Genomic DNA, 16,765 nt, shown 5'->3' with positions numbered 1-16,765 from the left:
GGTGCGATTATTCGCAAATGGAAGAAACACAAAATAACTGTCAATCTCCCTCGGCCTGGGGCTCCATGCAAGATCTCACCTCGTGGAGTTGCAATGATCATGAGAACGGTGAGGAATCAGCCCAGAACTGCACGGGAGGATCTTGTCAATGATCTCAAGGCAGCTGGGACCATAGTCACCAAGAAAACAATTGGTAACACACTACGCCGTGAAGGACTGAAGTCCTGCAGCGTCCGCAAGGTCCCCTTGCCCAAGAAAGCACATATACATGCCCGTCTGAAGTTTGCCAATGAACATCTGAATGATTCAGAGAACTGGGTGAAAGTGTTGTGGTCAGATGAGACCAAAATCGAGCTCTTTGGCATCAACTCAACTCACCGTGTTTGGAGGAGGAGGTATGCTACCTATGACCCCAAGAACACCATCCCCACCGTCAAACATGGAGGTGGAAACATTATGCTTTGGGGGTGTTTTTCTGCTAAGGGGACAGGACAACTTCACCGCATCAAAGGGACGATGGACGGGGCCATGTACCGTCAAATCTTGGGTGAGAACCTCCTTCCGTCAGCCAGGGCATTGAATATGGGTCGTGGATGGGTATTCCAGCATGACAATGACCCAAAACACATGGCCAAGGCAACAAAGGAGTGGCTCAAGAAGAAGCACATTAAGGTCCTGGAGTGGCCTAGCCAGTCTCCAGACCTTAATCCCATAGAAAATCTGTGGAGGGAGCTGAAGGTTTGAGTTGCCAAACGTCAGCCTCGAAACCTTAATGACTTGGAGAAGATCTGCAAAGAGGAGTGGGACAAAATCCCTCCTGAGATGTGTGCAAACCTGGTGGCCAACTACAAAAAACGTCTGACCTCTGTGATTGCCAACAAGGGTTTTGCCACCAAGTACTAAATCATGTTTTGCAGAGGGGTCAAATACTTATTTCCCTCATTAAAATGCTAATCAATTTATAACATTTTTGACATGCGTTTTTCTGGATTTTTGTTGTTGTTATTCTGTCTCTCACTGTTCAAATAAACCTACCATTAAAATTATAGACTGATCATTTCTTTGTCAGTGGGCAAACGTACAAAATCCGCAGGGGATCAAATACTTTTTTCCCTCACTGTACAAGCCTCCTAAACATTCTTATTTCAAGTAAAACACTGTTAAATGTAAGTTAAATCACAGTTATATAAAAAGAAAAGCCTCAGTAGGAAAGATTGACTACTGTGCAGTAGTGTGATACATCTAAATTATTCCAAAACCAGTCCTACAAAATAGCTGTGTTTGCTGTAATGGGTCAGGAGTTGGCACATTAGAACAGCCTATAGGGCTCAACACCACAGCAGATCATCCACTAGCTGTAACTGCCATCTGTTGCTCCTCTTCATAATATTACATATTCTCTCAGCATTTAATTAACATTCACAGTCCAAGCAGAGATGTTGTTTTGATCAATACTCTTTCCAGTCGTTACTTCCTCAGCAGATAACAAATGGTGGTTAATTTGACCACCATTCTCTCAATCCCAAAAAAGAGTCAGAGAGAGATGATAATACCCTGTGAAAGTCACCGCCCCTTCCACTTTAATGCCGTGTCATGTCCTCTAATCTTTTGAACAGGCTTCACGATTATATCATCAAATTTGTGAAAACGCATTTCAGATATTTATACAATTATATTTGTGTTTCTGGATTAATTTACTTCTGCCAGATGCCTTTTATTAAGTTTTTGCTCTTGAAACACCATTGCACTTAGTTTTTGCCCATTGAAGACCATTTAAAAAGCCTACAATGTTCAAAAACTGAGGGGAAGTCACTTCCTGGTAGCTGTCACAGCGTATAGTTTTTATCCTCCTATTTCAAAGATCCAGACGTATGCTGATAAGTGCAGAATGTTCTGATCGTCATCATATCATTTGATAAACTACTGTAAGTGGTTAAATCTGAGTAGCATTGATAGTTCTATAAAACTCTGAATGTACATACGTTACAATATTTACAGCGTTAAAGACTATTACATCCAAAAATTAATCTTTCTTTCTCTCTCTTTCTTTCTCTCTCTCTTTCTCTCTCTTTCTTTCATCATAACAATATATCACATTTTGGATATGTTGTGTGTGTAACCTATCTAGGACAATGTGTCAGTGATTCAAAGTGCCAGGGTCCCCATCAAGCCCATATTGAGTCCTGCAGAGCACTATAATACATACATTGCAATTCTGAAATGGAATGTTATCAGGGGTGTGGTTCTGTCATCGTCAGTAGACGGTCTCCTTAACGACATTGGAGGAGAAGGTGTGGTTACTGCAGATGCTGATGGAGTGTCTGGTCAGAGGACGTCTCTGTTTCTTGCGACGATACGGTAGGCAGAAGCAGCGGAGCGTGTTGAAGAAGATCTCCCGGTAGTTGGCTGAGACCAGGTTGTAGAGGACTGGGTTGATGGCTGAGCTCACATAGAAGAGGACGTTGGTCACCATGAAGAAGTAGTGGTAGTAATCATACCCTTCCCTGTCGGGGAGGTGGAGGGAGGGGAACACAGGGAGGAACAATCAGTGATTTTCATTGACTGATGCAATACTGAAAAGCTTCACATCACCAACATGTCAATTAATGTGTCATTGTAAATGAAGATAATTGTTTGCCCATATTTTTCCTCTTTATAAACCACAATTGTTGACCAAATGTACTTCTACCGTCCTCTCCAAGACAGATGTGTTTAAATTAAGCATTAGGTCTCAGAGGATAGATTGGTGACGCATGTCAGATGGGAAACCTTGTTTACAGAAGGCTTATACACCGAGTGTACAAAACATAAGGAACACCTGCTCTTTCCATGACAGACTGACCAGGTGAATCCAGTTGAAAGCTATGATCCCTTATTGATGTCACCTGTTAAATCCACTTCAATCAGTGTAGATGGAGAGAAGACAGGCTAAAGAAGGATTTTTAAGCCTTGGATTGTGTATGTGTGCCATTCAGAGGGTGAGTGGGAAAGACAAAATATTTAAGTGCCTTTGAACGGGGTATGGTAGTAGGTGCCAGGCGCACAGGTTTGAGTGTGTCAAGAACTGCAATGCTGCTGGGTTTTTCACGCTCAACAGTTTCCTGTGTGTATCAAGAATGGTCTACCACCCAAAGGACATCCAGCCAACTAGATACAACTGTGGGAAGCATTGGAGTCAACATAGGCCAGCATCCCTTTGGAATGTTTTCGACACCTTGTAGAGTCCATGCCCTGACAAATTGAGGCTGTTCTGAGGGCAAAAGGGGGTGCAACTCAATATTAGGAAGGTGTGCCTAATGTTTTGTACACTCAGTATATACACAACCACCTTCTCCATCTGTAAAGTTTTGTTTTAATCGTTTCTGGGACATGCTTCCTTAGCTTTAAACTCCCTTCTGCAATCACTTACTCAATGGTGTGCATTTGGTTCAATTAAGAAAACCATATATTGTGAGAGTAGTCAGGCGATCATTTGGACATTAGCGAGAGACAGACTTAGGTAAATAAAGCTTTCACTCTGATCACTCTGACAAATGATGCTAATTAAATCAGGGAGATCTATCTATTCTGACTGGGTGGCTGAGCTCCCCTCTATGTCACCCTGCTCTGACGGATGACTCTCTGACCAGTCAACCAATGTGTGTGTACTATGTATGAATGTGTGTATGAGAGAGAGAAATAAAGTATATAGAACATTGAAGTGCTTAAAAGCATGCATTCCATTTAGGTTTGCACTTATTGATGGATGTTCACTTATTTACTGGTATGTGACGTATGGTGGCTAGATGGACTTGTTACAAAACCCATTGAAATGTCTGCATGTTACTCACTCTGTGAACTCTGCGTAGCAGTACATGAGGCGCCGTACATAATAGGGTAGATAGCACACCACAAAGGCAACAACCACAGCCCCTGCCAGAGAGAGAGAGAGAGAGAGAGAGAGAGAGAGAGAGAGAGAGAGAGAGAGAGAGAGAGAGAGAGAGAGAGAGAGAGAGAGAGAGAGAGAGAGAGAGAGAGAGAGAGAGAGAGAGAGAGAGAGAGAGAGAGAGAGAGAGAGAGAGAGAGAGAGAGAGAGAGAGAGAGAGAAATTAAGGTAAAGACATGTTGTACTATTCAGGCAGAGACAGAGGCTCCATCTGAAATGGTACCCTATCCGTTATATAGTGCACTATAGTGATAGGATGCCATTTGGGACAAAAGCAGGGTGTGAATCTCTCTTTGCCATCAGGGTAACACATGATCAAAGCCTGCACAGTTGAATTAGGTGCAGTGGGTCTAAGACAAACATTGCTTTCACAGTTAGAATAGCAGTACAGTGTTATATTAGCAGTACACTGTAGGTCAGGGATCATCAACTAGATTCAGCCACAGGACGATATTTTCTTGAGCGGATGGTCATTGGCCGGAACATACACTACCGGTCAAACGTTTTAGAACACCTACTAATTCAAGGGTTTTTCTTTATTTTGACTATTTTCTACATTGTAGAATAATAGTGAAGACATCAAAACTATGAAATAACACATATGGAATCATGAAGTAACCCAAAAACTGTTAAACAAATCAAAATATATTTTATATTTGAGATTCTTCAAATAGCCACCCTTTGCCTTGATGACAGCTTTGCACACTCTTGGCATTCTCTCAACCAGCTTCATGAGAGTCACCTGGAATGCATTTGAATTAACAGATGGGCCTTCTTCAAAGTTAAAATGTGTAATTTCTTTATTTCTTAATGTGTTTGAGCCAATCAGTTATGGTATGTTGTGACAAGGTGGGGGGGGGGGGGATAGCCCTATTTGGTACAAGACCAAGTCCATATTATGGCAAGCAGCTCAAATAAGCAAAGAGAAACGACAGTCCATCATTACTTTAAGACATGAAGGTCAGTCAATACTGAAAATTTCAAAAACTTTGAAAGTTTCTTCAAGTGCAGTCACAAAAACCATGATGAAACTGGCTCTCATGAGGACCGCCACAGGAATGGACAATCCAGAGTTACCTCTGCTGCAGAGGATACGTTCATTAGAGTTACCAGCCTCAGAAATTGCAGCCCAAATAAATGCTTCACAGAGTTCAAGTAACAGACACATCTCAACATCAACTGTTCAGAGGGGACTGTGTGAATCAGGCCTTCATGGTTGATTTGCTGCAAAGAAACCACTACTAAAGGACACCAATAAGAAGAAGAGACTTGCTTGGGCCAAGAAACACGAGCAATGGACATTAGACTGGTGGAAATGTGTCCTTTGGTCTGGAGTGCAAATTTGATATTTTTGGTTCCAACCGCCATGTCTTTGTGAGATGCGGTGTGGGTGAATGGATGATCTCTGCATGTGTATTTCCCACCGTAAAGCATGGAGTAGGAGGTGTTATGGTGTGGGGGTTCTTTGCTGGTGACACTGTCTGTGATTTATTTAGAATTCAAGGCACAGTTAACCAGCATGGCTACCACAGCATTCTGCAGCGATACGCCATCCCATCTGGTTTGGGCTTTTCAAAAGGACAATGACCCAACACACCTCCAGGCTGTGTAAGGGCTATTGTACCAAGAAGGAGAGTGATGGAGTGCTGCATCAGATGACCTGGCCTCCACAATCCCCCGACCTCAAACAAATTGAGATGGTTTGGGATGAGTCGGACCGCAGAGTGAAGGAAAAGCAGCCATCAAGTGCTCAGCATATGTGGGAACTCCTTCAAGACTGTTGGAAAAGCATTCCAGATTAAGCTGGTTGAGAGAATGCCAAGAGTGTGCAAAGCTGTCATCAAGGCAAAGAGTGGCTATTTGAAGAATCTCAAATATAAAATACTTTTGTGGTTACTACATGATTCCGTATGTGTTATTTCATAGTTTTGATATCTTCACTATTATTCTACAATGCATAAAATAGTAAAAATAAAGAAAAACCCTTGAATGAGTAGGTGATCTAAAACCTTTGACCGGTGGTGTAATTACAAATAATTTGTAGACTGCAAATTGACCGCAAGAAGTCCAAACAGATATAATGTTTTACTAAAACATATTTATTTCAAACCTTGCTTACATTTCTATACGATCACGTATCTCTCTATTATGCGTGGGAATACTTGGGAACAGATTTCTTGAATCAAAATCACATGGAGCTGATTTCCTGGTGTTTTTAGTCTATTATGTCCAACAAAAATAATATATATTTATATACAGTGACTGGTATATATACAGGGAGGGAAAAAAGTATTTGATCCCCTGCTGTTTTTGTACATTTGCCCACTGACAAAGAAATGATCAGTTTATCATTTTAATGGTAGGTTATTTGAACAGTGAGAGACAGAATAACAACAAAAAATTCCAGAAAAATGTTATAAATTGATTTGTATTTTAATGAGGGAAATAAGTATTTGACCCCTCTGCAAAACATGACTTAGTACTTGGTGGCAAAACCCTTGTTGGCAATCACAGAGGTCAGACGTTTCGTGTAGTTGGCCAGCAGGTTTGCACACATCTCAGGAGGGATTTTGTCCCACTCCTCTTTGCAGATCTTCTCCAAGTCATTAAGGTTTCGAGGCTGACGTTTGGAAACTCGAACTTTCAGCTCCCTCCACAGGTTTTCTATGGGATTAAGGTCTGGAGACTGGCTAGGCCACTCCAGGACCTTAATGTGCTTCTTCTTAAGCCACTCATTTGTTGCCTTGGCCGTGTGTTTTGGGTCATTGTCATGCTGGAATACCCATCCACGACCCATTTTCAATGCCATGGCTGAGGGAAGGAGGTTCTCACCCAAGATTTGACGGTACATGGCCCCGTCCATCGTCCCTTTGATGCGGTGAAGTTGTCCTGTCCCCTTAGCAGAAAAACACCCCCAAAGCATAATGTTTACACCTCCATGTTTGACGGTGGGGATGGTGTTCTTGGGGTCATAGGCAGCATTCCTCCTCCTCCAAACACGGCGAGTTGAGTTGATGCCAAAGAGCTCCATTTTGGTCTCATCTGACCACAACACTTTCACCCAGTTCTCCTCTGAATCATTCAGATGTTCATTGGCAAACTTCAGATGGGCATGTATATGTGCTTTCTTGAGCAGGGGGACCTTGCGGGCGCTGCAGGATTTCAGTCCTTCCCGGTGTAGTGTGTTACCAATTGTTTTCTTGGTGACTATGGTCCCAGTTGCCTTGAGATCATTGACAAGATCCTCCCGTGTAGTTCTGGGCTGATTCCTCACCGTTCTCATGATCATTGCAACTCCACGAGTTGAAATCTTGCATGGAGCCCCAGGCCGAGGGAGATTGACAGTTATTTTGTGTTTCTTCCATTTGCGAATAATCGCACCAACTGTTGTCACCTTCTCACCAAGCTGCTTGGCGATGGACTTGTAGCACATTCCAGCCTTGTGTAGGTCTACAATCTTGTCCCTGACATCCTTGGAGAGCTCTTTGGTCTTGGCCATGGTGGAGAGTTTGGAATCTGATTGATTGATTCTGTAGACAGGTGTCTTTTATACAGGTAACAAGCTAATATTAGGAGCACTCCCTTTAAGAGTGTGCTCCTAATCTCAACTCGTTACCTGTATAAAAGACACTTGGGAGCCAGAAATCTTTCTGATTGAGAGGGGGTCAAATACTTATTTCCCTCATTCAAATGCAAATGAATTTATAACATTTTTTACATGCGTTTTTCTGGATTTTTTTGTTGTTATTCTGTCTCTCACTGTTCACATAAACCTACCATTAAAATTATAGACTGATAATTTCTTTGTCAGTGGGCAAACGTACAAAATCAGCAGGGGATCAAATACTTTTTTCCCTCACTGTATATATATATATATATATATATATATATATATATATATATATATATTGCTCCGAAAACTTGGGGGGCCACCCCCGGGCTCCTGACCAATTCTGCTATTTTGTGTATTTTCTTTACGCTGATCTTAACTGTTTTTGTACATAATATCTCTGCCATCATTTCCTATGACCGAAAACAGCTTCTGGACATCAGAAAAGCGATCACTAACCTCGTTTTGGATGACAATTTCTACTTCAACGTGTTTACTATGGACCAGGCCCTAATCCAGGGACTCGAAAGAGGAAGCGACGGCGCAAGAGAGGCAGAGGAGCCGGTATCCTGACGGGACTATGTTGGCGAGCAAATAAACTGCCTCTACATTTCGTTCTATCATACAGTCACTAGAGAACAAACTAGATGAGCTCCGTTCGACCCTAGCCTATCAACGGGACCTGAAGAACAGTAATATTCTATGTTTCTCAGATTTAACCAGCATGTCACCTGTGCAGCTAACGGAGACACAACACTAGATCTCCACACACAGAAACGCATACAAGGCTCTCCCTCGCCCTCCCATTATCTGACCATTACTCTATTCTCCTGATTCCTGCTTACAAGAAAAAACTCTAACAGGAAGTACCAGTGACACGCTCAATACGGAAGTGGTCCGATGAAGCGGATGCTAAGCTACAGGACTATTTCGCTAACACAGACTGGAATATGTTCCGGGATTCATCTAAAAACATTGAGGAGTTCATTAATAAGTGCATCGACGATGTCTACCCATTAGTGACCGTACGTACATATCAAAACCAGAAGCCATGGATTACAGGCAACATCTGCACTGAGCTAAAGGCTAGAGCTGCCGCTTTCAAGGAGCGGGACACTAATCCGGACGCTTATAAGAAATCCCGCTACGACCTCCGACGAGCCATCAAACAGGACTAAGATCGAATCCTACTACGCCGGCTCTGACACTCATCGGATGTGGCAGGGCTTGCAAATTATACGCATTACAAAGGGAAACCCATCCGCGAGTTGCCTAGTGACGCGAGCCTACCGACCCAACAAATCAACAGATGACGCAATCTCTATTGCACTCCACACTGTCCTCTCCCACTTGGACAAGAGGAATACCTACAGTATGTGAGAATGCTGTTCATTGACTACAGCTCAGTGTTCAACACTAAATTCTCAAAGAACCAACAGGACCCTGAACAGCTTCTGCCCCCAAGCCATAAGACTGCTAAATAATTAACCAAATAGCTGCATTGACCCTTTTTGCACTAACTCTTTTGACTTTGAGGAAAATGGCGCCGACAGACATGACAGCTCTGCTTCTAGTTCCTAAGCAACTTTGCAGTATTTAGTTTTTTTGTGTGTTATTTCTTACATTATTAGCCGGAAATAACTTTTGGATATCAGAGCGACAGTAACTCACCAGCATTACGACCGGGAATACGACTTTCCCGAATTGGATCCTTTGTTTGTACTCCCCAGGGCGTTTTAACTGATTTCAGAGCGTGATCCAAAACACTGCCGGCGGAGAAGAGGCATTCGAAGTGGACTTCTAGTCCAACTCAGGAGGCGCGCACACCATCCACCGCTTCCGAGTATGTTACTCGCTAATGTTCAGTCTCTGGATAATAAAGTAGACGAGCTCAGGGTGAGAATCTCCTTTCAGAGCGACATCAGGGATTGTAACATACTCTGTTTCACGGAAACATGGCTCTCTCGGGATATACAGTCTTTGTCCATACAGCCAGCTGGGTTCTCAGTATATCAAAATGGAGTCGCAATTCAACGTCTCAAACACAACGTATGTGAAAGGGTCTACAGACAATCACGGACTACAAAAGGAAAACCAGCCACGTCGCGGACACCGACGTCTTGCTTCCGGACAAGCTAAACATCTTCTTCATTCACTTTCAGGATAACACAGTGCCACCGACGCGGCCCGCTACCAAGGACTGTGGGCTCTCCTTCTCCGTGGTCGACATGAGTAAGACATTTAAGTGTGTTAACCCTCGCAAGGCCGAGACGGCATCCCTAGCCGCATCCTCAGAGCATGCGCAGACCAGCTGGCTGGAGTGTTTAGGGACATATTCAATCCCTCCCTATCCCAGTCTGCTGTCCCCACTTGCTTCAAGATGTCCACCATTTTTCCTGTACCCAAGAAAGCAAAGGTAACTGAACTAAATGATTATCGCCCCGTAGCACTCACTTCTGTCATCATGAAGTGCTTTGAGAGGCTTGTTAAGGATCTTATCACCTCTACATGTTTCAAGCAGACCACCATAGTCCCTGTACCAAAGAACGCCAAGGTAACCTGTCTAATTGACTATTGCCCCGTAGCACTCACATCTGTAGCCATGAAATGCTTTGAAAGGCTGGTCATGGCTCACATCAACAGCATCATCCCAGACACCCTAGACCCACTTCAATTTGCTTACCGCCCCAATAGATCCATAGACGATGCAATCGCCATCACACTGCACACTGCCCTATCCCATCTGGACAAGAGGAATACCTATGTAAGAATTATGTTCATTGACCATAGCCAAGCTCATCATTAAACTCGGGGCCCTGGGTCTGAACCCCGCCCTGTGCAACTGGGTCCTGGACTTCCTGATGGGCCGCCCCAGGTGGTGAAGGTAGGAAACAACACCTCCACTTCGCTGATCCTCAACACAGGGTCCCCACAAGGGTGCATGCTCAGCCCCCTCCTGTCCTCCCTGTTCACCCATGACTGCGTGGCTAAGCACGCCTCCAACTCAATCATCAAGTTTGCAGACGACACAACAGTAGTAGGCCTGATTACCAACAATGACAAGACAGCCTACAGAGAGGAGGTGAAGTCCCTGGGAGTGTGGTGCCAGGAAAATAACCTCTCCCTCAATGTCGACAAAACAAAGGAGCTGATCGTGGACTTGAGGGAGCACGCCCCTATCCACATCGACGGGACCACTGTGGACCAGGTGGAAAGCTTCAAGTTCCTCGACATACACATCACTGACGATCTGAAATGGTCCACCCACACAGACAGTGTGGTGAAGAAGGCGCAACAGGAGGCTGAAGAAATTTGGTAAATTACCTTTTAATGGTGTCAGTCCAAGGCTCTGCATCTGTCCTCGTGCTCCTAGACCTTACTGCTGCTTTTGACACCATCGATCACCACAATCTTTTGGAGAGATTGGAAACCCTAATTTGTCTACAGTCGTGGTCAAAAGTTTTGAGAATGACACAAATATTAATTTTCATAAAGTCTGCTGCCTCAGTTTTTATGATGGCAATTTGCATATACTTCAAAATGAACTTAATCCCCAAAAAACATTTCCACTGCATTTCAGCCCTGCCACAAAAGGACCAGGCAAGGCTGGAGATCACTCTGTCATGCTGATTGAGTTAGAAAAGCTTTAAAAGGAGGGTGGTGCTTGACATCATTGTTCTTCCTCTGTTAACCATGGTTACCTGCAAGGAAACACGTGCCGTCATCATTGCTTTGCACAAAAAGGGCTTCACAGGCAAGGATATTGCTGCTAGTAAGATTGCACCTAAATCAACCATTTATCGGATCATCAAGAACTTCAAGGAGAGAAATTCAATTGTTGTGAAGAAGGCTTCAGGGTGCCCAAGAAAGTCCAGCAAGCACCAGGACCATCTCCTAAAGTTGACTCAGCTGCGGGATCGGGGCACCACCAGTGCAGAGCTTGCTCAGGAATGGCAGCAGGCAGGTGTGAGTGCATCTGCATGCACAGTGAGGCGAAGACTTTTGGAGGATGGCCTGGTGTCAAGAAGGGCAGAGAGGAAGCCACTTCTCTCCAGGAAAAACATCAGAGACAGACTGATATTCTGCAAAAGGTACAGGGATTGGACTGCTGAGGACTGGGGTAAAGTCATTTTTTCTGATGAATCCCCTTTCCGATTGTTTGGGGCATCTGGAAAAAAGCTTGTCCGGAGAAGACAAGGTGAGCGCTATCATCAGTCCTGTGTCATGCCAACAGTAAAGCATCCTGAGACCATTCATGTGTGGGGTTGCTTCTCAGCCAAGGGAGCGGGCTCACTCACAATTTTGCCTAAGAACACAGCCATGAATAAAGAATGGTACCAACACATCCTCCGAGAGCAACTTATCCTAACCATCCAAGAACAGTTTGGTGACGAACAATGCCTTTTCCAGCATGATGGAGCACCTTGCCATAAGGCAAAAGTGATAACTAAGTGACTCGTGGAACAAAACATCGACATTTTGGGTCCATGGCCAGGAAACTCCCCAGACCTTAATCCCATTGAGAACTTGTGGTCGATCCTCAAGAGGTGGGTGGACAAACAAAAACCCACAAATTCTGACAAACTCCAAGCATTGATTATGCAAGAATGGGCTGCCATCAGTCAGGAGGTGGCCCAGAAGTTAATTGACAGCATGCCAGGGTGGATTGCAGAGGTCTTGAAAAAGAAGGGTCAACACTGCAAATATTGACTCTTTGCATAAATGTAATGTAGTTGTCAATAAAAACCTTTGACACTTATGGAATGCTTGTAATTATACTTCAGTATACCATAGTAACATCTGACAAAAATATCTAAAAACACTGAAGCAGCAAACTTTGTGAAGAGCAATACTTGTGTCATTTTCAAAACATTTGACCACGACTGTACTGTCTTTGAGTCAGTCATGTGCGTGGTTTAAATAACTTGATTACGAATACGAGTATGGCCATGTCGGCACACCCCTACCAGACAGACTTGTCTAAATTGATGGGTCATGTGGAAGAAATGCTATAACCACCCCGCAGCCACATCTAGCTAAGTGGATGGGTCACTATTGTCTAGACATGTACACATGTTCATGAAATATTATAGATGGCCGTAATCACCCCCAGACACACCTGGCTAACTTGATGGGTCAAGTAATCCTCTGGCAAAGTGGAGTCTTTTCTTTAGACATGTAGCTAGCTAACGTTCGCTAGCTAGCTAACAGTATGCTTTAACTTGCAATGAAAATGACATCTGACAAAATTAGAAACGTATAATATCTGAAAATGTAGCCAGACTCTTACCCGCATACATGAATGAACGCTTCATGGCAACGTGTCTTTTCCATTTGGTTTGTAACTAGCTACAGCTTGTTTGGCCCGTTGTTGTGTCAAGTCACTCCAGTTCACATTGACCGTGTGCAGAATGTTGTCCATCACAACTTTTTCCCACAGATCTTTGTCGATAGCGCCTGCTAAATTCTGGGCAGCAATAGCAATAGCGGTAGCAAGGATTATCTACACATACTGAGCAGCTCATGTTATAGACAGAAGCGTGCTACATGGCAGGCCATTCCGAACTCATCTCTCGGCATGTCCAGCCCATCCATTATCTCAGCCAATCATGGCTAGCAGAAAGGTTCCTGTCTTTTTCCGTGGCTAAACCAACTAGGCTAGTATATTTAACCATTGTATTCGTATTTACAGATGGCATACAAGTTTGTTATTAAGGCACATGAAAATTCACATGTTCCAGAAGGCATTTCTGCCATAAAACGCATTTTGATTAAAAAACAAAAAACAAACTTAAAATGCCTTTCCTGTGAAGTAGTGACGTGTGATATATGCCTAGCTTCTTGAAACTAGGCATATATACTCTACTATACTCTATGTGATCTATATAGAGTATAGTGCATTCGGAAAGTATTCAGACCCCTTGACTTTTTCCACATTTTGTTACGTTACAGCCTTATTCTAAGATTTATTAAATATGTTTTTTTCCCTCATCAATCTACACACAATACCCCATAATGACAAAGTGAAAACAGGTTTTTAGAAATGTTAGCACATATATTATAAATAAAAGAAATACCTTATTTACATAAGTATTCAGACCCTTTGCTATGAGACTCGAAATTGAGCTCAGGTGCATCCTGTTTCCATTGAGCATCCTTGAGATGTTTCTACAACTTGATTGAAGTCCACCTGTAGTAAATTAAATTGATTGGACATGATTTGGAAAGACACACACCTGTTTATATAAGGTCCCACAGTTGACAGTGCATGTCAGCGCAAAAACCAAGCCATTAAGTCGAAGGAATTCTCTGTAGAGCTCCGAGACAGGATTGTGTCGAGGCACAGATCTGGGGAAGGGTACCAAAAAAGTTCTGCAGCAATGAAGGTCCCCAAGAACACAGTGGCCTCCATCATTCTTAAATGGAAGAAGTTTGGAACCATCAAGACTCTTCCTAGAGCTGGCCGCCTGGCCAAACTAAGCAATCGGGGGAGAAGGGCATTGGTCAGGGAGGTGACCAAGAATCTGATGGTCACTCTGACAGAGCTCTAGAGTTCCTCTGTGGAGATGGGAGAACCTTTCAGAAGGACAACCATCTCTGCAGCACTCCACCAATGGAGTGGCCAGACGGAAGCCACTCCTCAGTAAAAGGCACATGACAGCCCGCTTGGAGTTTGCCAAAAAGCACCTATAGACTCTAAGACCATGAGAAACAAGATTTCTCTGGTCTGATGAAACCAAGATTGAACTCTTTGGCCTGAATCCCAAGCCTCATGTCTGGAGGAAACCTGGCACCATCCATATGGTGAAGCATGGTGGTGGCAGCATCATGCTGTGGGGATGTTTTTCAGTGGCAGGGACTGGGAGACTAGTCAGGATCGAGGGAAAGATGAACGGAGCAAAGTACAGAGATATCCTTGATGAAAACCTGCTCTAGAGTGCTCAGGACCTCAGACTGGGGCGAAGGTTCACCTTCCAACAGGACAATGACCCAAAGCACACAGCCAAGACAACGCAGAAGTGGCTTCGGGACAAGTCCCTGAATGTCCTAGAGTGGCCCGGCCAGAGCCCGGACTTGAACCCAATCGAACATCTCTGGAGAGACCTGAAAATAGCTGTGCAGTGACGCTCCCCATCCAACCTGACAGAGCTTGAGAGGATCTGCAGAGAACAATGGAAGAAACTCCCCAAATACAGGTTTGCCAAGCTTGTAGCGTCATACCCAAGAAGACTATAGGCTGTAATCGCTGCCAAAGGTGCTTCAACAAAGTACTGAGTAATGGGTCTGAATACTTATGTAAATGTGATATCTTTTTTATTTTGAATAAATTTGCAAAAAATTGTACCAACCTGTTTTTGCTTTGTCATTATGGGGTACTGTGTGTAGATTGATGAGGGGGAAAAAACTATTTCATCCATTTTAGAATTAGGCTGTAGCGTAACAAAATGTGGAAAAAGTCAAGGCGTGTTAATATTTTCCGAATGCACTGTAAACCCACACACTGAGCATTAAAACCCTTTCATTGTGGCAGGCTACCCCACTGGCCACCCAGAGGCGGAGAGCTACGACGAGGACCTGAGACATCTGAAGAAGAAAGTGGACGCTGGGGCCGACTTCATCATCAGCCAGCTCTTTTTCCGGGCCGACACCTTCCTCAAGTTTGTCAGGGACTGCAGGGCCATAGGGATCACCTGCCCCATCCTACCAGGCATCTTCCCTATCCAGGTACTGTGGGACATGGACGTGTGTGTCGGTGTGGTGTGATCAAAGATGACATTTGTCAAAGATTAAAAGGGAGGGGTAGCGTGGGTGTACTTTGTAATGGTCTCTTTGAACAGAACATTATTTCTAATGTGATGATAGCCAGCAAAGGTGTAACACATTACCAAGTACGTTCAGTGCAATTCAAAACAACTTTTTCTCATAATCGGACCATTGTCCCTTGGAATTTGAGTCAATTCCACATTGATGCCAGTCAATTCAGAAATTGAACAGAAATCCATTATATTTATTGATAACACTCCCACCGTGATGTGCGTATTTGTCTTTTTTCATTGTCTTAGCGCTGTGGGAGTACATCAGCTGCATGGAGACATCCTTTGTTTCTTCATGACATTTGTTTTTCTGTTGGTCACATTTTGTCATGATGAGTACATTACAGGCTAGTGGTTTCACCCCTGCTCTCAGTCTAAGCCAATCTCTCTTCCTCAGTCTGGACACCCACACAGTGTGAAACAGAGCAGAAAAGTTTGTCCCCATACGAAATGACTTTACATTTTAAAATCAAGTTTGCTGTTTTTGCTAGTCTCTTGTGACAGATGTGATGTCACACATAATAATTGGTTCTCGGTGCCAAGATTAGTTTAAGCGAGCGCTGATCTGGGGTCCAAATTGCAAAATAATTTAACCATTTTCATTTGATATTTGCAAGGGTTGAAATGTTACCTCAGATGGGTGTCCATTAGGCTATGTGTCAGTGGCAGGCCCTGAAAGCTGCATCTTAGCCTGGTTGAATCAGAGCCCTGGCTTTAGTCATGGACCATAAAGGATGATTAGAGATGCTGTAGCCTTATTATGGTCAAGCTTATTGTATCTGTATATCACAATTAACATATCTGCTTTCTAATTCGTTTATATATTTGTGCTATGGTCCTTGATAATCTAATAGCGAGGACAATTACAAAACCTGAATCTCAGAGGATGAATGTAATTGTGATAACTGTTATGATTATCAGCTAGCAGTGCTATCAAATCTTGGATCAGGTTAACAGAATATACAGTAGTATACAGATATGGATGTGTGCACCCAGTCTGTTTCTGTGTATATGCATCTTTATCTTATAGTCAAGGTAACAAAACTGTGTCTAATTAACAAACTTGCATGTCTGCATGGATGGCAACATACAGTGCATTCGGAAATTATTCAGACCCCTTTACTTTTTCCACAATTTCTTACATTACAACCTTATTCTAAAATTGATTAAATAGGTTTTTTCCCTCATCAATCTAGACACAGTACCCCATAATGACAAAGCAAAAACAGGTTTTTAGACATTTTAGCAAATGTATTAAAAAAACAACAACTGATATATCACATTTACATAAGTATTCAGACCCTTTATTCAGTCTTCTTGGGTATGACGCTACAAGCTTGGCACACCTGTATTTGGGGAGTTTCTCCCATTCTTCTCTGCAGATCCTCTCAAGCTCTGTCAGGTTGGATGGGGAGC

The 16,765-nt window shown here is 43.3% G+C and overlaps 1 protein-coding gene across 1 annotated transcript in view; it reads right to left on the bottom strand.

The window, feature by feature from the left end:
• Positions 1–1,028: 1,028 nt before the first annotated feature.
• The window catches only part of LOC311147837 (neurotensin receptor type 1-like), a 75,605-nt gene continuing 59,868 nt past the window's right edge, over positions 1,029–16,765 (bottom strand). The window contains exons 3-4 of the mRNA XM_084184643.1: positions 3,831–3,912; positions 1,029–2,504 (exon numbers count right to left, since the gene is read on the bottom strand). Coding sequence (XP_084040769.1) covers positions 2,255–2,504; positions 3,831–3,912 — 332 coding nt within the window. The 3' untranslated portion in view covers positions 1,029–2,254. The remainder of the gene's footprint in view (positions 2,505–3,830; positions 3,913–16,765) is intronic.

This window comes from Coregonus lavaretus, assembly GCF_964263955.1.
Source record: "Coregonus lavaretus genome assembly, chromosome: 20".
Lineage (NCBI taxonomy): Eukaryota > Metazoa > Chordata > Actinopteri > Salmoniformes > Salmonidae > Coregonus > Coregonus lavaretus.
This window is presented reverse-complemented; position numbering and strand designations above follow the sequence as displayed.